This window comes from Cetorhinus maximus, chromosome 10 (genome assembly GCF_964194155.1).
Source record: "Cetorhinus maximus chromosome 10, sCetMax3.hap1.1, whole genome shotgun sequence".
NCBI classification, from domain to species: domain Eukaryota; kingdom Metazoa; phylum Chordata; class Chondrichthyes; order Lamniformes; family Cetorhinidae; genus Cetorhinus; species Cetorhinus maximus.
The window spans coordinates 43,676,411-43,697,158 of record NC_135888.1 but is presented as its reverse complement, the minus strand read 5'-3'; the positions used below and the strand labels follow the sequence as shown (position 1 = coordinate 43,697,158).

The window sequence follows — 20,748 nt, the reverse complement described above, 5'->3', positions numbered from 1 at the left end:
CTCCAAATACAGAATTCTTTGAATGTTCAAGTGCGGATGACTAAAACCATAAAAAGGCCAGTGGATTTTTGGGTTTTATTAGTAGGAGTGTATTGTACAAGAGTAAAGAAATCATAATGAATTTTTTGGGTGTCAGACTTAATTGCCCTCTATCATGAACTTAAATGATTCACAGCACTTGTAAGGGGCAAGCATATTTCCTTTAGTGCAACAGTGACTACATTTCTAAGAACTACTTAATTGGCTGTAAAACGCCATGGAATATATTGAGGTTGTAAAATGTACTAGAGAAATGCAAGTCTGTCTTTCTTTAATTCTGGTTCCCTTAGTGACAGAATTGTAGACTCACATTTTGATGGGCCAATGGTTTTGATATTGGAATGAGAGTCATGAAGACATCAGAATAGGTGCTGAAGTAGGCCATTTGAACCTTCAAACCTGTTCCACCATTCAACTAGATTACAGCTGATCTTTTAGTACAATTCCACCTTTCTGCGCTATCCCATTATCCCTTAGTACTGAAAAATCTATTGACCTCTTCCTTGAATATACTCAACAACTGAACATCCACAGCTTTGGGATAGAAAATTTGAATGATTCACAACCCTTTGAGTGAAGTCATCTCATCCAAAATGGCTAGCCCCTTATTTTGGTATTGTAATTCCATATTCTAGATTCCCCAGTTAGGGGAAACATTCTTGCAGCAACAGCCCTGTCAAGGCCCTTTAAGAATGTTACACATTTCAGTGGGCTCGCCTCTCGGTCTTCTAAACTCCAGGGAATATAGAATAAAGTCTACTCAGCCCCTTATCCCAGGAACCAGTCTAGTGAACCTTTGTACTCTCTAGGGCAAGTACGCCCTTCCTTGGGTAAGGAGATCAAAACTGCACACTATACTCTAGGTATGGCCTCACCAATGCACTGTATAATTAGTAAGACTTCTTTGCTCTTATACTCCAAACCCAATTGTAGCAAAGTTAAGATACCATTTGCCTTCCTAATTGCTTGCTGTATTTGCATGTAAGGTTTAGATCAAGTTTAGCAGCAGATGTGGGGAGCCATCTCTCATCTGTGGAATGGTGCTTTTAAAGCTCACTGAAGATAAACTAAGCTATAACTTCTCAATTTAATTGGTAATGTGTAAGGCAGGTTGCCAGTAAGCACAGCCATTTGAACTGAGGCAGGCATGACAGAACTGTCTTCAAATAGCTTAATAGCCGGTTAATGCATCTTGCATTCATTAGTCTTTATTATACTGGTTTTTTAATGTATTCCTGCTCCAGCATGCTGAAGGGATTCAGTAAGAATAAATGAATATTTCATATTTGAGTAATTGAGAGAGGGAGAAAATCGGAGTTTTTTCCCCCTCGTTTGCAGCTCTTTTCTGTAAAAACCACATTCTCCAAACGCAAATTATCATCTTATTAAAAATAAAATTGTTGTATATCGGCAGCTCTATGATCTGCAATGTTTGTTTTTGTTACTCTTGTTTGTTTTTGAAATATATTTAATTACACCTTGTGAACAGATATAAAGAGGCTGCAGTCAAGAGTTAGTTGAAATTAGTTTGGCAATCAGTATGATCATTATGGAAATGCGCCTTCTGTATTGCATTGAGATGAGCAGCACTAGCAATGTCTTGAACCGTAGGAATGACGTATCATCGCTAACGGAAACCGCGTGCTTTGACCATTTGCATCTGGACTTGCATCTCTACTGTTGAGAGTTGGTAGTTCCACGTGTCTCTCTTCATTCTGTTCTGGGGCCCCACCCTGTCCTGCCACCACTTGATTACTGAGAAGATCAAGTTGCCAGGTAGACAGATCAACTCCTGTCCAATTTTCCCACCCTTTGTGGGAAGATATCACTGCCTGTACTTGGCATGGCTCAGATCAGGCTTGGGAGTGAGAACCCTTTGTGCCCTCACATCCCTTGGCCAACAGCAGAGTTCTCGGCCCTCATTTTTATGGGTCAATGATTTTGTTAATGGATTAAGAGGGATTGTATTATTGCACTGGGAATGCTGGGTTTGTAGTGTTACAGCGCTACTCTGCAGCCCCAAAGTTGTATTGTCCAGCAATAGTTCTACGTTTATCCTTCTCCCAGAGGTAAAGTCTAAAAGTTACCGCTTCATCCTAGGGCAATACATTTTTACCCCAGGGCAAGTCGTCATTTATCATTATTGTGATCTTTAAGCTGTAGTATGCTCCTGATAGCTGTGATGCATTGTTTTGCTGAATCTGGCTGATAAGAACCAAATAGCAAGTGATTTCTTTATCAGGAAACTCATTCCTCACTCAGACCACAAACCACCTACCTGACTATGCAATAAGGAGCCTTCAGAGAAATATCTCCCTCTAATCCTCCTGGTTGACATTGTAGATGTGGCATGTGAAGACCCCATGGGAGAGAATTCTCACCCATTCATTCCACCATTGAATCACCTGCGATCCAAAATAGTATCTCTGCTCTTACTGATCACTATGGAGATCAGAAACCGATATGCACCATGCCTTCTATCTACTCGATGACATCTGCATTATTCATAGATTATTCTATGATACACTTTTTCATCATTGTATTACTTCTTTCACTATGAAGAAATGTACTTGCTGTTTTTCTATCCTATGGTGCTGTGCAAATGACTGGTAAATTATCTGGAACTGTGTTTTGCAGACAAGATATGTCTGCTTTATGCACATGCTTCTTGTGAGATTTCCAATGGTTATAGTATTTCACAAAGATAATTGTCCCCCCTTACCTCATCTTTTCAGAGCTTACAGTCCCCCTGTCACATTATCCAACTTTGTTTTTAAATAATTTCAGGGCTTATGCTTCCATAGTCCTGCCCAGAATTCTCTTTCAAATGTTCACTTCCTGACATTAATCCTAATTTAATTTTTGTTTGTTTGACTCTGTGCCTCTCACCATCTTAATTCAGTTCTAAAAAGCCAAGGTTAACATTATCAATCCTGTTCATTACCTTGTGTTCCTCCAAAATGACCCTTGAATCCAAAATTTCCTGGGCAGAAGATTAGTAGTTTGTGAGCTGATATATCCAGGAGTAGATCAAGTGAGCCGTGTTGGCCTGTTGGTTAATTATCCTTGTAACTATAATTCCTAAATAAAAATAACTCATTGTCTCCACTTGTGATATACCTAGCCCTAATTCATAGAAATATGCATCTGAGGAAGCTGTTCGGCCCAACGGATCTGAACTGTTCTTTGAAAGAACTACCCGATTGTTCTCATTCTATTGCTCTTTCCCTGTAGCCCTGCAACCTTCTCCTGTTCAAGTATTTATATCCAATTATCATTGAGTCGTCTTCCATCACCCTTTCAAACAGCATATTCCAGATGATGATAACTTGCTGTGTAAAAAAATTATTATTTTATGTCGTCTGGGTATTCTGTCAGTTATCGTAAATTTGTGTCCTTTGGTTATCCACCCTTCTGCTACTGGATCGGACCAACGCGATCAAAGCCATAATTTTGAACAACTCTTAAATCTCTCCTGTTCTTAAGGAGAACAATATAAGCTTTAGTAGACTCTCTGTAGAACTGAGCTCTGTCATCCCTGTACCATTCTGGTAAATCTGCTCTGTACTGTCTCCAAGACCTTGTCATCCTCCCTGAAGTGTGATGTGCAGAATTTGACACAATACTCCAGTTGAGGTCCAACCAGTGATTTATAAATGTTTAACATAATTCTTTCACTGATTTGGTCCCTAAAGTTTGCATCCACTATCATTAGTTGCCTGGAGTCTTGTCATTCCCTTCATCACACCATGCACCATACTCTAGGGAGGAGGGTAATTACCCTGGTATGCAGCAAAGGCTCTATTGAGCTGTAACTAGATTTTGGAGATGCCGAGAATGGAGCAGAATGATTCCTGTGTTTGTTTAACTCTTCTCACACTCAACACATGAAGTGGGGGTGGGCGATGGAAACAAGTGCATGATCCTGGCTCACCCTTGACCCCTAAAGGTGCAGCTCTGCTGAAAGGTCATCTTGACCTGAAACATTAACTCTGTCTCTCCACAGGTGCTGCCTGACCTGCTGAGTATTTCCAGCATTTTTTGTTTTTATTACAGCTCTTAGTGTCAGTCATATCTCAGTTAGTAACACTCTTGCCTCTGAGTCAGAAGACTGTGACTTCAAGTCCCAGTCCAGAGACTTGAGCACGAAAATCTAGGCTAACAATTGAGTGGGATGCAGAGGGGAAGCACTCTATTATCTTTCAGATGAGAAATTAAACCGAGGCCCTGTCTGCCCTCTTTGGTGGATGTAAAAGATTCTATGCACTATTTTGAAGAAGAGCAGCGTAGTTAGTCCCAGTGTCCTGGCAAATACTTATCCTTCAGTCAACATCAGAAAAATAGATATATGTTCATTATCATGTTGCTGTTTCTGGGAGCTTCCTGTGTATAAATTGGCTGCCGGATTTCCGATATTACAGCAAAGACTACAAGCTGTAAATCACATTGGACCGCCCTGAAGTTGTGAAAGGCGCTATATAAGTGCAGGTTTTTGTTTCTTTTCTGCTTTTCTCTGTTCAGTTTCTCTGTCTCTTATGCTTTTTTTGGTGAGTGTCTTGGTTTGAAGAGAGAGTGAACCTCCAATGATTTAGCTGTGGTTCTGGGTTCAAGAGTAAGGAAAGGTTTTGCAGTCTCCACAGAAAAAAAGTGATGGGTGGTGTGGGGTAATCTTCATTTGTTGAGTGTGAGGTGACCACTTGTTTTACATTCTGTTTGTGTCCAGCATTACCACATATGCAGCAGCAATATAAACTGTAAAAGCAAAATACTGTGGATGCTGGAAATCTGAAACAAAAACAGAAAATGCAGGAAAAACTCAGCAGGTCTGACAGCACCTGTGGAGAGAGCAATATTGTGTGAGCAATATAAATTGGATTCTTTCTATTCCTTTCCTTTCCCTCCAGTGCGCTAACTTATATTTATATAGTGCTTTTAACGTAGTAAAACATCTCAAGACGTTTCACACGGCATTGTCATACAAAACTAGACACCGAGCTACATAAAGAGATATTAGGACAAGTGGCCAAAAGCTTAATCAAAGGGGTAGGTTTTAAGGAATGTGCTTTTTTTTTTGTTCATGGGATGTGGGCATCGCTGGCAAAGCCAGCCGTTATTGCCCATCCCTAATAGTCTGCGAGAAGGTGATAGTGAACCTCTTCCTTGCACAGTTGCAGTGTATGCGGCAGATGCACCCTTGTTGCTGCTACAGAAGATATTCCAAGGTTTTGACCCGGTGACAGTGAAGGAATGTTGGTATAGTTCCAAGTCAGGATGGTGTGTGACTTTGAGAGGAACTGGCAGACCATTCTTCAAGTGGAGAGAGACGACAGAATGCTACGGTACAGAGGGATCTGGGAATCCTCATACATTACACACAAAAAGGTTATCATGAAGTGTAGCAAGTAGTTAGGGAGAAAAATTAAATATTGGCCATTATTGAAAGGGAGAAGGAGTACTAAATTAGGGGAGTCTTGCTACAACCACAGAGAGTGTTGGTGAGACCACACCTAAAGTACAGTGTGAAGTTTTGTCCCCCTTGCATTGGAAGAAGTTCAATGAAGGTTCAGTAGGTTGATTTCTGGGATGATGTGATTGTCATATGAGGAAAGGTTGAACAGATTGGAGTTTAGAAGAACAAGAAGTGATTTTATTGAAACATAAGATTCCAAAGAGGCTTGACAGGGTAGCAAAGGTAATACTGTTGAATATCATGGGGAAATGATTGGATTCTCTCTTGCCTCCTTAAGGAGGAGATAGACCTATAAAGAGTTTTAGGGAGAGGATTCCAGAATTTTGGGTGTGGGCAGCTGAAGGCATGGCTGCCAGTGGATGGAGCAAAGAAAATTGAGGCGGTGTAAGAGATCAAAATTGGAGAAATGCAGAGCTCTAGGAAAGTTGTAACGCCAAAAAGGTTACAGAGATGGAGAGTGGACAAGATGATAGAGGGATTTGTAAATAATGCATGCAATCATTGTTTTGCTGCACACTGTTCTTCAGTGCTGCTTTGACATCTGGTAGGCATAGAAAAGCTCCATGTTTGGATATTTTATCTCCTCCCCTCAGAAACCATTTATGGTGAGGGATGTGGTGCTGGTCTAACATGCTGTAAGCGGCAGTGTGGGGTGAGACGTTAGCAGTCTGCAGGTGGTGAATGTGTTGCACTTGTTGCTTGCAAATCAACATTCAAATTTGGGATTTGTGCCAGATGCTCCAACTCCAATTTATTCCATTGCCCCTCAGAACCTAACGTGCTCCCAAAGACTGCTTTGTAGTGCAACCATGCTCGATATATATATATATATATATATATACCATGCTGTGCTTGTTAATATTGAATATGATGATGCAACTTTGAGGCAGTAATGCACTTCTTAAAATTCATTACTGGGTTATGGACACTGCAAGCAAGGTCAGAATTATTGCCCATACCCACTTGCCCTTCAGCAGGTGGTGGTCCTTGTGGCTCCCACAGTGCTGTCTGTTTGGGAGTTTTAGGATTTTCACACAGTTGCAATGATTGAAATGAATAGGGCAAGTCATTTTGATGTGGCACACCACATTATCAGTACAAAATGTCCTGAATTTCTACACTTTATTCACAATTTGCTACCTGAGTGCCACAACTTTGCGTAAAAAGCCCCAAAGGCAGTGAGATGATAGTTTCGGACGAATTAATAATTTCCAAATAGCAATGATGGCTATTTGAACTTTTTCATTTGTTCTTTTTATTTACGCACAGATCAATTGTAGTGTAAACATTCATGGTCATTTTTCACTGTGTGAATCCTTACTGCTGTAATTAGTGCACCATATATTTAATTAAAAGTAAAACTAAGTTGTTTTATTTCAGGTCCTACCTTGCTTCTGAACAGTGATGTCATCAAGCAGCGCCTTGGATCTACTGCTTTGGACAGGTAAAGCCACACCCTGCCTTACTCAGCCTCCTGCCTCTGTCATGCTATCTCGTTCTATTGCGTCTTTCGTTTGGTTATTCGGATTTCATAAGGGATTGTTGGATGTGGCAGGTTACATACACAATGCCGGCACACTCGCCAACAAAAACAAGACAGACCTGGGAGGTACTAGTTAACATATAGATAAGCATTTAGCATTTACCATCGAGCGTTTAGGATGATTCAACTGTCTGAAAGTTGGAGAGGAAAGTTCCAAATTCAGGAACATTGTAGTTTGGGAACATTTGAACCCAAATTTTATTCCAAACTTTGGGTTTTCTCAGTTGGTTTGTTGACATGGCATGGTAAATTTATGAGCTCCCAGGTTTGTTCCCTGGTCTGTGCTGAGTCACCTCATCTCAACTGAGGTGGCTTTGAGAACAATATATTCAGGATAGGGAATAGAAAATTACTCTTTGTTGACAATTATTATTCCTATTTTAGCTGGTTTCTGTAAATCCTGCTTACAAAGTGTTATGCCAGGGTGAAGTGCTATTACTTGGAGATTAAAAAGCAATTCAGGTTTTTCTTAAGCTCTTGCATAGCCCTTGGCATCAAGGTAGCATATGGCCAAAGATGCATCAAGGAGCCCTAGTAAAACTGGAATCAATGGAGCTCTATTTAAGAAAGGGACTATTAGAAGCACACGATCAGTGAGCTTGCACACGAGCAGGGGAGAGACCTAATCCTGAGTGAGACACAGCCAGAGTGAGTGTGGGTATTGGCAATTTGGTGCACAGTGGGAATTCGGTGCAGAGGGGAAGAGATGCTCTTAGCATTTTTCTTTGCTATCCAACTTATTAAATCTTCAGAGAGTGGTCTTGCCCTGCTGCAGCAGTAGAGGCTACAAGGGAGAGAAATGACTGGTAAGTAGTGGGTAAGGCCGGGTAAGTATTTACTACTTTTATCGCTTATAGTTTAAGGTCTTTTTGTGGTTTATAGTTTGTATATTCTGTAGTAACGAGGATCAGGAAAGAAGGGCCCTAGAGTAATTGATTTAAAAGGTTTAATTTAAAGGGATAAGTCATGGCAGGAGAGCTCAAAGCTGTGATGTGCTCCTCGTGCTCCCTGTGGGAAGCCGGGATCATTTCCAGTGCCCGGGACCAGCATGTGTGCAGGAAGTTTGTCCAGTTGCAGCTCCTGGAAGCTCGGGTTTCAGAGCTGGAACAGCGGCTGGGGACACTGTGGAGCATCCGCGAGTCTGAGAGCAGACAGATAGCACGTTTAGAGAGTTGGTCACACCGCAGCTGAAGGGACTTGAGGAAGGAAGGGAATGGGTGACCACCAGGCAGTCCAAGAGAAACAGGCAGGTAGTTCAGGAGTCCCCTGGGGTCCTGCTCGCAAATCGGTATTCCATTTTGGAGGCTGATGAGGGTGCTGATCCCTCCAGGGACCACAGACAGAGCCAAGCTTCTGGCACCATAAGCAGCCTGCCTGTACAGGAGGGGAGGAAGAGCAATAGTAGGGGATTCTATAGTCAGGGGAACAGATAAGTGCTACTGTGGCTGTCAACGTTACTGCAGGGTGGTATGTTGCTTCCCTGGTGCCATGGTCCGGGATGTCACTGAACGGCTGCAGGGCATCCTGAAGGGGGAGGGTGATAAAGCAGAGGTCATGGTACATGTTGGTACCAATGACATAGGTAGAAAGAGGAATGAGGTCTTGCATCAAGAATTCAGGGAGTTAGGCAGTAGACTGAAAAGCAGGACCTCTCGGGTTGTAATCTTTGGATTACTCCCAGTGCCACGTGCTAGCGAGCACAGAAATAGGAGAATAGCACAGATGAATACGTGGCTTAAGAGTTGGTGCAGGAGGGAGGGTTTTAGATTCCTGGATTACTGGGACGATTTCTGGGGAAGGTGGGACCTGTACAAGCGGAATGGTCTACATCTGAACCAGAGTGGGATTAACATCCTTGCGGGTGGGTTTTCTAGTGCTGGTGGGAGGAGTTTAAACTAATTCAGCAGGGGGAGGGGACACAGAATGTTAGCAGAATAGGGACACATCATAATACAGTAAAACAATCAAGTCAGAGGGAGCACAGCTGCATTAAGTTTCAAGGGAGTAAGGCAAGGCTGGATGGCCTCTACTTTAATGCCAGGAGTATTACAGGTAAAACTGATGAGGTAAGGGTGAGGATTGACACGTGGAATTGTGATATAGTAGCCATCACAGAGACATGGTTGAGGGACGGGCAGGATTGACAGCTCAACATTCCGGGATATAGAATCTTCAGGAGAGACGGGAGAGGTTAAAAGAGGAGGAAGCATTGCATTACTAGTTAAGGAGTCAGTTACTGCAGTAAGGAGAGGTGATATCTTGGAAGAGGCATCAAATGAAGCTTTGTGGGTAGAGCTTGGGAATAAAAAAGGGGCAGCCACATTGTTAGGTGTTTATTATAGATCCCCAGATAGTCAGCGGGAAATTGAAGAGCAAATATGTGCACAATTTGCGGAGGTGTGTAAAAACAATAACAATAGGGTTATTAGGGCTATTATATTAGGTGATTTCAACTTTCCCAACATTAATTGGGATAGACATAGTGTTAAGAGCTTGGATGGAGCGGATTTCTTGAAATGTGTACAGGAGAACTTTTTAGGTCAATATGTAGAGGGTCCAACAAGGGACGACACAATGCTGGACCTAATTCTGGGGAATGAAGGCAGACAGGTGGCTGAGGTGGTGGTAGGGGAGCATTTTAGTGTTAGCGACCTCAACATGGTACAATTTAAGCTTGTTATGGACAAAGAAATAGATAAGTTGCAAAAAAATGTTTTGGATTGGGGGAGAGCGGATTTTAGTAAAATAAGGCAGGATCTGGCCAAGGTAGACTGGGAACAGTTACTTGTGGAGAAACCTACAGAAGAGCAGTGGGGGGCGTTCAAAAGGGAAATGGGCGGGTACAGGCTCAACATGTTCCCTCTAGGGTGATAGGAAGGAGTAACAAGTCCAGAGAACCATGGATGACCAGCGATATACAGGATACGATGAGAAGGAAAAGAGAGGCTTTTAGCAGGTACAAGGGGAGCAAATCAGCAGAGGCATTAGTGGAGTACAGAAAGTGCAGGGTAGAGCTTAAGAAAGCAAGTGGGAGAGCAAAGAGCGGATATGAGAAAGCTCTGGCTGGTAAAAGTAGGGAAAATCCCAAGATATTCTATAAGTATATCAATGGGAAGAGGATAACCAAGGAAAGAGTAGATTATGGACCAAGGGGGCAATCTATGGGTGGAGTCAGAGGACATCGCTAGAGTGTTGAATGAATAATTCACATCCGTCTTCACCCAAGAGAATGAGGATGAAGGTATGGAACTCGGGGAGAGAGACTGCGAGGTTCTTGAGCAAATTGATATAGGAAGTGACAAGGTATTGGAGGTGTTGGCAGGCTTAAAAGTGGACAAATCTCCAGGTCCGGATGATTTGTGTCCCAGACTGCTGAGGGAGGCAAGGGAAGAGATCGCAGGGGCTCTGACCCAAATTTTTAATTCCTCTCTGGCCACGGTGGAGGTGCCAGAGGACTGGAGAACAGCTATTGTGGTTCTGCTATTTAAGAAGGGTTGTAGAGATAAGCCAGGGAACTACAGACCAGTGAGTCTCACGTCAGTGCTAGGGAAACTATTGGAGAAAATCCTGAAGGAGAGAACCTATTTCCACTTGGAGAGGCAAGGTTTGATCAGGGATAGTCAGCATGGCTTTGTCAGAGGGAGGTCATGCCTAACAAATTTGATTGAATTTTTTGAGGGGGTGACCAGATGTGCAGGTGAGGGTAGTGCAGTTGATGTAGTTTATATGGATTTCAGCAAAGCCTTTGACAAGGTCCCACATGGGAGACTTATAAAGAAGGCAAATGCACATGGGATACAGGGTAATTTGATAAAGTGGATTTAAAATTGGCTTAGTTGTAGGAGACAGAGAGTGATGACAGAAGGCTGCTTTAGTGACTGGAAGCCCGTGTCCAGTGGCGTACCACGGGGATCTGTGCTCGGTCCCCTATTATTTGTCATTTATATAAACGACATAGATAACTATGTGGGGGGTAGGATTAGTAAGTTTGTGGATGACGCAAAGATTGGCCGGGTGGTTAACAGTGAGGTTGAGTATCTTGGGCTACAGGAAGATCTAGACAGGATGGTCAAATGGGCAGATAAGTGGCAGATGGAATTTAACCCCCAAAAGTGTGAGATGATACACTTTGGAAGGAGTAATTTGACAAGGAAGTATTCAATGAACGACATGACACTAGGAAGTTCTGAGGAACAAAGGGATCTTGGCTTGTGTGTCCATAGATCTCTGAAGGCAGAGGGGCATGTTAGTGGGGTGGTGAAAAAGGCATATGGGACACTTGCCTTTATCAATCGAGGCATAGATTATAAAAGTAGGGAGGTCATGTTGGAGTTGTATAGAACCTTGGTGAGGCCACAGCTGGAGTACTGTGTGCAGTTCTGGTCGCCACGTTATAGGAAGGGTGTGATTACACTGGAGGGGGTGCAGAGGAGACTTACCAGGATGTTGCCTGGGATGAAACATTTAAGTTATGAAGAGAGGTTGGATAGACTTGGATTGTTTTCGTAGGAGCAGAGAAGACTGAGGGGCGACCTGATCGAGGTGTACAAGATTATGAGGGGCATGGACAGGGTGGATAGGGAGCAGCTGTTCCCCTTAGTTGAAGGGTCAGTCACGAGGGGACACAAATTCAAGGTGAAGGGCAGGAGGTTTAGGGGGGATGTGAGGAAAAGCTTTTTTAGCCAGAGGGTGGTGACGGCCTGGAATGCGCTGCCTGGGAGGGTGGTGGAGGCGGGTTGCCTCACATCCTCTAAAAAGTACCTAGATGAGCACTTGGCACGTTGTAACATTCAAGGCTATGGGCCAAGTGCTGGTAAATGGGATTAGGTAGGTAGGTCAGGTGTTTCTCACGTGTTGGTGCAGACTCGATGGGCCGAAAGGCCTCTTCTGCACTCTGTGATTCTGTGAATGGGACTTGGGGGAAAACTCACCACTGGTTGGAGTTATACCTAGCACAAACGAAGATGGGTGTGGTTGTTAGAGGTCAATTATCCTGGTCCCAGGACATCACTGCAAGAGTTCCTCAGGGTAGTGTCCTAAGCCTGACCATCATCAGCTGCTTAATCAATGACCTTCCCTCCATCATAAGATTAGAAGTGGGGATGATTGATGATGATTGCACAATGTTCAACACCATTCGCGACTCCTCAGATACTGAAGCAGCAAGACCTGGACAATATCCAGGCTTGGGATGATAAGTGGCAAGTAACATTCGCACCACAGAAGTGTCAGGCAATGACCATCTTCAATAAGAGAGAATCTAACCATCTCCACTTGACATTCAATGGCATTACCATCATTGAATCCCCCACTATCAACATCCTGGGGGTTACCATTGACCAGAAACTGAACTGGACTAGCCATATAAATACTGTGGCTACAAGAGCAGGTCAGAGGTTGGAAATTCTGTGACAAGTACCTCACCACCTGACTCCCCAAAGCTTGTCCATCATCTATAAGGCACAAATGGGGATTGTAATGGAATACTGTCCACTTGCCTGGATGAGTGCAGCTCCAACAACATTCAAGAAGCTCGACACCATCCAGGAGAAAGCCTGCTTGATTGGCACCCCATCCATCACCTTAAACATTACCTCCCTCCATCACCAATGCACAGTGGCAGCAGTGTGTACCATCTACAAGATTAGTAACTCATCAAGGGTCTTTCAACAGTACCTTCGAAACCCTATGACCTCTACCACCTAGAATACAAGAACAGCAGATGCATGGGAACACCACCACCTACAAGGTAACCTCCAAGCCACACGCCTTCCTCATTTGGAATTGTACCGCCATTCCATCACTGTTGCTGGATCAAAATCCTTGAACTCCCTCCCTAACAGCACCGTGGGTGTACCTACACCAGATGGACTGCAGCACTTCAAGAAGGCAGTTCACAACCAGCTTCTTGAGGGCAATTAGGGATGGGCAATAAATACTTGCCTAGCCAGCAACGCCCACATTCCATGAGTGAATAAATAAGAAAAAAATGGCTGTAAGTAAATTGGAATTTGCTGGTTTACAGTAGTGTTGCCCAGAAGGATGTTATTGGCCACAGTGACTAATTGGGAAATTAATTTCTGATTAGTAAATAAAAAAGGGTAATAGACACCATTGTTGGGTATTGACCTCTATGCATTTGCAGCGAGTATGTTTTGGGGTGTTTGGTTCCAAAAAAAGTAAGATAAAATCAGATACTCTTTTTAATTGTTGTGAGTGCTTTACTAATTCGTGGCAGATATTTGTTAAATTAAATACAGACAGGGCAAAGTGTGTTTGCCTGCACTGTGTGAATGTATGCAAGGCATTTTCTGCCAAACTAGCACGGGTGGCTGACGTGGTATTGCCATAGCCACACGTAGCTATTCAGCAATTTCTTTTGGTTTGGAGTAGCTAAATATCAAACCTTTGAATCATACACCCCAGAAGGAGGCCATTGGCCCATTGTGTCTACTGTTGGCTTTTTGAAAGAGCTGTCCAGTTTGTCCCACCGCCCAGATCTTTCCCCATACCCCTACAAATTTCTCCTTTTCAAGTATATGTCGAATTCTCTTTTGAAAGTTACTTTTGAATTTGCTTCCACCATTTTCTTGGTCGGTGCATTCTAAATCATCATAACCAGCTAGAGTAAAAGAAACTCATTTTCCCACTGGATGCTTTGCCAATTATCTAGACTGTGTCCTCTGGTTAGCAACCTCCTGCTAATGGAAGCAGTTTCTCCTTTATGGATCAGTATCCTTTTAAAGAAGGAATTGCAAATGTGAATGAGGTTAGGTCTTATCTAGAATGGGTTTGATGATTCTGTAACTGTGTCTCTGAATATAACCAAAGTCTGAAAATGTTGCAAATCTGAAACAAAAATAGAAAATAGTCCATCAATATTATTGGAGAAAAGAGGCAGGTTTGGGACAGGTTTTTTTTTAGAACTGAAAAATGACAAATAGCAAGCATTTTAAGGAAACCAAATAAAAAGTCATAGGAAAACAGCAGACCCTCCAGGCAGAGGGAAAGTTTGACAGTGAAGGGCTTGTAACCTTTTCTTCTTGCTGTCTCTGAACCATCTTGGGATGCTTCTCCAGGTTAAATGTTCTCTATAAAGTGCATGATATTGTGGTAACCTGCTTAAACAAAAAGCTGGAGATTGTTTAGCCTTTCCAGTGTAGGTCTGACTGCACTGTTCTACAAAAAAATGGAATCTAGCAATAGAAAGAAGCAGTGAATTGTAGTCTGAGTCTTGCTCAAGGGATAAGCAGGAAAATGGGAGAAATTAGAAAAGCAAGCAAGCCTGCACATCAGCTCTGAAATTAAAACAAAATATTGACGAAGAACAGTGAAGTCTGTCTGTCTTAAAAAGCAATACCGAAGCTTCAGACCCACTCCCACCATCTCTCCATGTAGGGTCTGTATAGAACTCCTCTTTCCCTCTGAGATTAACTGGAATCGAGAGATGAAAAAAGACCAAGCTCCATCTAAGATAAAAGCAAAAAACTGCGGATGCTGGAAATCCAAAACAAAAATAAAAATACCTGGAAAAACTATGCAGGTCTGACACCACCTGCGGAGAGGAACACAGTTAATGTTTTGAGTCTGTATGACTCTTCAACAGAACTAAGGAAAAATAGAAAAGAGGTGACATATAAGCTGGTTTAAGGGGGAGTGGGACAGGTAGAGCAGGATAGAGGGCCAGTGATAGGTGGAGATATATCACTGGCCCTCTATCCTGCTCTACCTGTCCCACTCCCCCTTAAACCAGCTTATATTTCACCTCTTTTCTGTTTTTCCTTAGTTCTGTTGAAGAGTCACATGGACTCGAAATGTTAACTGTGTTCCTCTCAACAGATGCTCTCAGACCTGCTGAGTTTTTCCAGGTATTTTTTTTTTCCCAAGCTCCATCTAGTTCACTTTCTACTATCCTGGGAGTGACCTCTAATGATAATGGAGTTGTTGACTATTCATAGCAATGAATCTCCATCAATTAATGTAGTAATAAACGTAGAAATTAGACGATAAACACCCCAGTAGTGGGAATTTTTGGGAATCATAGGTCCAAAATTACCTTAATGACATTTTCCATCATATAATGGTCTAGTGACCTTTTTTTAAGCAGGCTACCAGTGATGCATTGACTCTCTCCCTCTCCGTGCTTGGAGCGTTTTTGCCTTTCCCCTCTTTTTCGGATTCTATTAAAATCTTTTCTTCTCTCCAAGTTAGGGGGAGATGGTGGTATAGCGGTAATGTCACTGAGCTAATAATCCAGAGGCCCAGGTCAAAGCTCTGGGGGCACAGGTTCAAACCCCACTGCGGCAGCTGATGGAATTTAAATTTAGTTAATAAATCTGGGATGCAAAGCTAGCCTCAGTAATAGTGACCATGAAACTATCGATTGTGATAAAGACCCACCTGGTTCAGGGGAGGAATTGTGCTGCCTTTACCCAAGTCTGGCTTACAAGTGACTCCAGACCCACAGCAATGTGGTTTATTCTTAACTGTCCTCCGAAATATTCAGCTCAAAGGCAGGTAGGGATGGGCAACAAATGCTGGCTTTGCCAGAGATGCCCACATCCCATGAAAGAATAAGGGAGAGAAAGAAGTTCTGAAGAAGGGTTCTGCCAAGCTGTTGTCCGTTCTCTCTGTAGCTATTGGCTGATGTTGGCTTTCCAGTGTTTCGTTTCTGAACTATCCCTTGTCTTTCTGTCTCTTTAGTATCCATGAGTACCGACTATCAAGCTGGCTAGCTCAGCAAGAAGATATCCATCGAATTGTGCTTTACCAGTCCGACAGCAGCATGACTCCCTGGACCCAGCGCTGTATCAGGCAGGCTGATTGCATCCTTATTGTCGGGCTGGGAGAGCAGGAGCCAACAGTTGGAGAGGTGAGTCAAAAATTGAACTTTGCATGTCATTTATAGGAATTGCAATCATGTACCTATTGACTTTTCATTGTGTAGATTTATATCTCTATCAATAGAATGACTTTTTGTCTTTGGACACAGAAAACATAAGGGGATGGGGAGAGGGTGAATGACTTTTAAAATTATTCCTTTTTTATAAAAGATCCTGTCACATCACTGCTCTGACTGGCGAGATATTGTGTACACTGTTCACGTGGCTCCTTTGCTGTCTGCTGACTGCTTCAGAACCATTTCTATAGTAATAAAAACAGAAAATGTTGGAAATACTCAGCAGATCAGGCAACAACTGTGGAGAGAGAAACAGTTAATATTTCAAGCTAATGACCTTTCATCAATACCATTCACTGTTCTGATGAAAGGTCATCGTGCTGAAATGTTAACACTGTTTCACTCTCCACAGATGCTGCCAGGCCTGCTGAGCATTACCAGCATTTTCTGGTTTATTTTAGATTTCCAGCATCTGCAGTATTTTCTTTTTCTATTTCTATCCTAGTGTGTTTAATACACACTCACAGCGATACTGAAGTGCCCTCCAATTAATCCCAAGAGGCCCATTGTATTTTTCTGACCCTGAAACCTTCTCTGCATGGAAACTTTGAGCATGAGTTTATTGACTTCCCAGGCAAGAGGCCAGAGAAGTGTACTTCACCACACCAGGGAGACCGGGTGACAGTCATTTCTAGTTTTCTGTTAATCTGCTTGCTGACTGGATTGAGTAGTGATCTATAATATGAAAGAGTAATTCTGCACCTGTAAAACATGATGACGTGATCAGCAATGGGATACACCATGGAGTGGCTCAGGCCGTGCGCTGAGGAACCGATTCAGCGTCACGTATTTCTTCATGCCTGTAACCTGCAATATTGCTTTTGTTTTCAGCTGGAGCGCATGTTGGAGAACACAGCTGTGCGAGCCCTCAAACAACTCATCCTGCTGCACAAGGAGGATGGGCCGACACCAGCTCGCACTGTCGAGTGGCTCAACATGAGAAGCTGGTGCTCGGGTCATCTTCACCTCTGCTGTCCTCGCCGAGTCTTTTCTCGCAAGAGGCTGCCTAAACTGGTAGGAAGCCTAGAAATGTCTCTGGATGTAGTTTGATGCCGTATTTTATTTTAAAAGATTCTCAGATGTGGCATTTGTAGGACAGCACCACAGAGAGGGAGAGGTAATGTTCCTTCTATATTAGGGCAGCCACAAATTCCCATAGTACCCCAACTGTGGCCTAACCATTGCCTTTTACAAACTTATCAAAACCACTTCTCTCTTACAATCTGTATGTCCTGATCTGGAAAATCCAAACCACTGTTGGTGCTTTTTATGGTTTTATCTATAGTTACTTGCACTGTCAGAGAATTACACAATTGAACCCTGAGATGGCAGCCTTCAGTCTCTTAAAATGATGGTTTGTGCCATTGTGTTCAACTCTGTTAAGCATTGCCTGATGTGATTCTGGAGCCCCAGTCTGGCATGGAAGTCTCTGCCACACTTGCTGCAGAGGAAGACAGTGGGCTGAGAAGGTGCGCGATTCACTGGCCTCTGTTTTCTCTGCGCCCTCTTCTCAACCAGCTGAGCTTTTCATTTCTGCTCACCTCTCCCAATGTCCTTCCAAACAGTCATCCTCCAGAGGTCATGACCGTCAGCAACTATCTCCCAGTTGGCAGGTTCAGTGTCTGCCATCTTCATATCTCACTTGCAGTTGTCCTTGTGGCAGAGGTATGGCCGCCCAGGAGGTCATGACCCAGTGGCCAGTTCATTGTACAGAAGGTCTTTGGGTACACGGTTGTCATTCATCTGATGAACGTAGCCAAGCCAGTGCATTGAACTGTTAACTCCCTCTGCTCCACCACATTGTTCAGTGTCTTTCTGTTGTATGCATCTCTCATTCCTTATTTCACCCCTCATAGTGCAACATGTCACAATTCTCTGTGGTAAATAGCATCTGCTACCTTTATGCCCATTCTGCTAACCTATCCACCACCTCCTAAAATCTTTTACACTTCTTGATTCCTGTTAATGTTTATAACGAGAGAGGCACCCACACCGACTTCTGGGATCCATCACTTCCAACCCTTTCCCAATCCAGTCAATACTTGTTAACTCTAATTCTTTATTTTGTGTCTGTCAATGAACCTTCCTCTGAAAATCCACTTTGCTACAGCTATTGTATTTCCTTTATTTCCCCAAACAGTGGGTGCAAAATCTGGGTTGTCCATTCAGAAGCACCATAATATTTGTGTTAATAGCTTGCAGCTGCCTTGTAAGGCAGAGGTACAATCAGGTGTAATTGTGATAATTGGATAGCTTTGATTGAGAGTTCATGGTGCTATGTATTATAATTAAGTGATGTAAGTTATGTATCTTAGCACAATCTAAATCCCTTTTCTCACTCAGGGCTGTGTTTAGCTGTGGAGGCTGTTGGCATTACCTATTTTACAGTGTACATGTACAGCGTCTTACGCAGAGATGGGCATGACCCACGGTAGCTCTCACTGAGTTAGTCACTGGTCTTTACCTAGGCTGCGTTGTTTAAGTTTGGGAATTGGCGCACAATGTAATCATAAGCTACACACAAATGAGGAAGACCATTATATCCACCACTGCCTCTTCCACAGCATCCAACTGTCTGTTGAGTCATTCCAGAGTTTCTGCTCCTTCACCCCACCTGAAGGTCCATTCCATGTACTGATCACTTCCTGTGTGGAGCACCTTATCAGTCCTAAATTTGTCTTTTTCTGGTGTCCCTTAACAAACTGTCGGAATTTAATATGGAGTTTTTCTGGGTTTACCTTTTTGTACTGTTTACTATCTCATGTACTTGTTTGAGGGTTGTTTTATTCAATCTTAGGATATGGGAATCGCTAACAAGGCTGGCATTTATCGCCAATCCTAGTTGCCCTTGAGAAGGTAGGGGTGAGTCACTTTCTTGAACCGCTGCAGTCCATGCGTATTTAGAGAGTTCCAGCATCTTGACCCAGCAATAATAAAGGAAAAGCAATATAGAATGATGCAGCACGAAAGAGGCTGTTCGGCACATCGCACCTGTGCTGGCTGTAAGACTCTTAACCAGGGGGTCTCACTACCCTCTTAAGGTCCTCACCCCGTACTTGGTATCAATGACACGAAACAAACTTATGGATACAATTTCCACTTTATGTGGAAAACCTTTATTAACCCACTACGCAATAGTTTATACTTAAATTACCAGTTGCTTAGTAAGACCTACGTACAGGAGCTTGTCCCTGGGTGGACAGTCCGCTGAGCGAATTCCTTCACACAACGTCCCGTGACTGACCAAATCACACTTCCTGGTTGCAGCACCAACGTCCTTGAAAAATGAGGCTTTATATCCATTTCTGACCCCTGGTCTCCCGGCATATAAGGTAATGTCTTAAATCGAGTCATCTGATTGGGTTATGAATCCCACCCTGGGCCACGCAAAGACAGCCTGTACGTGGTCATTTCCTGCTCTCAGCAGGGGGTGTCTCCAGGTACCTGCCAGCAATGGATATGATTGCTGTATCTTGGTAAGGCAGGAGGAAAGCCAATCTCACATACCCGAGAGAGAACATTGTCCGGGTCAGTTTCTGTAATCGGGGTGTCTGGTAGTGAGCCTCCGCCCCAGTGACATGTCCTGACACATCTGTGTATTCTTTTGCAGTCTTTATTTTCTAATAAGTTCCACGTAAGCCTCAGGGTTGATGTTTTCGGTCAGAATTCTTCTCCCTTCGTCCTGATGTCTTCTGCACTTCATGTTCTTACCACCCTGTTCTGAGCTCAGGATGTTGGTCCACCTCACAGCTGGTTAAATTTTGGTACAAGTATAAAGATAATATATGTTAAAAAGAAACAAAGGGAGGCCTTACAGCATCACAGAAATACACAAAATATCAAAATGCCTTATATGGCTCTTTGGTGGAGCTATTCAATTAGTCCAAATATCCTCTTTTCCCCATTGCCCTGTAAATTTCTTCTCTTTAAGTATTTATCCAATTTAGCATAACTTCCTTGCTTTTATACTCTGTTCGTTGGTTAATAAAACCAAGGATACCATATGCCTTTCAAGAACCTTCTCAACTTGTCCTGCCACATTGAAAACTTTGTGTATGTACACCCTCGATCTCTCTGCTCCTTTGAAATCCCCTTCAGAATTGTACCATTTAGGTCATATTGCCTCATTGTTCTCACCAAATAGAAGTCTGCGTACTATCCTCATTGTTTACTACATTTCTGAATTTTGTGTCATCTGCAAACTTTGTAACATGTCCAAGTCAGATGTTATGTGACTTGGAAGGGAATGATGGTATTCCCATGCATCCACTGCCCTTATCCCTCCAGCTGGTTTGGGGGGTGCTTTTGAAGAAGCCTTGAGTTGCTGCATTGCATTCAATGGATGGTACACACTCCAGCCATGGTGCATCAGTGGTGGAAGGAATGGATGTTGTTGCTTATTTGTCACTTTCCAAAACTCTAAGAATCTAAATCTAGCCTAATTTCTTTAACGATGGTTATTAATTTTGTGGGTCTTTTCTACACCACCTCAAATCCCTAAATGCTTTACTTGTATCTCCATTAGGAGAAGTGAATGATGCTATTGAACGAGTTCCAGATAAGGGCAAAGATTTAACAGATAGGGAGCAACTGTAATTTTGTGAGAACAGTTTGATGGGCAAGTGAGACTCAGTGTAGGACAAGATGTCATAATATAGAGCTTTGGACAAGTAGTAGATCCCGGGGAGCTTTCGAGATGGAGATGGAGGTGTGAGGGAAGGAAGTGAAGCCATTTTT

General features: G+C 43.0%; 1 protein-coding gene across 4 annotated transcripts in view; it reads left to right on the top strand.

Annotated features, from left to right (window-relative positions):
* The window catches only part of pnpla7b (patatin-like phospholipase domain containing 7b), a 317,033-nt gene that overhangs the window by 172,229 nt on the left and 124,056 nt on the right, over positions 1–20,748 (top strand). For all 4 annotated transcript variants that reach the window (XM_078550357.1, XM_078550360.1, XM_078550356.1 and 1 more), the window contains 3 exons: positions 6,890–6,953; positions 15,756–15,924; positions 16,843–17,025. In XM_078550357.1, coding sequence (XP_078406483.1) covers positions 6,890–6,953; positions 15,756–15,924; positions 16,843–17,025 — 416 coding nt within the window. The remainder of the gene's footprint in view (positions 1–6,889; positions 6,954–15,755; positions 15,925–16,842; positions 17,026–20,748) is intronic.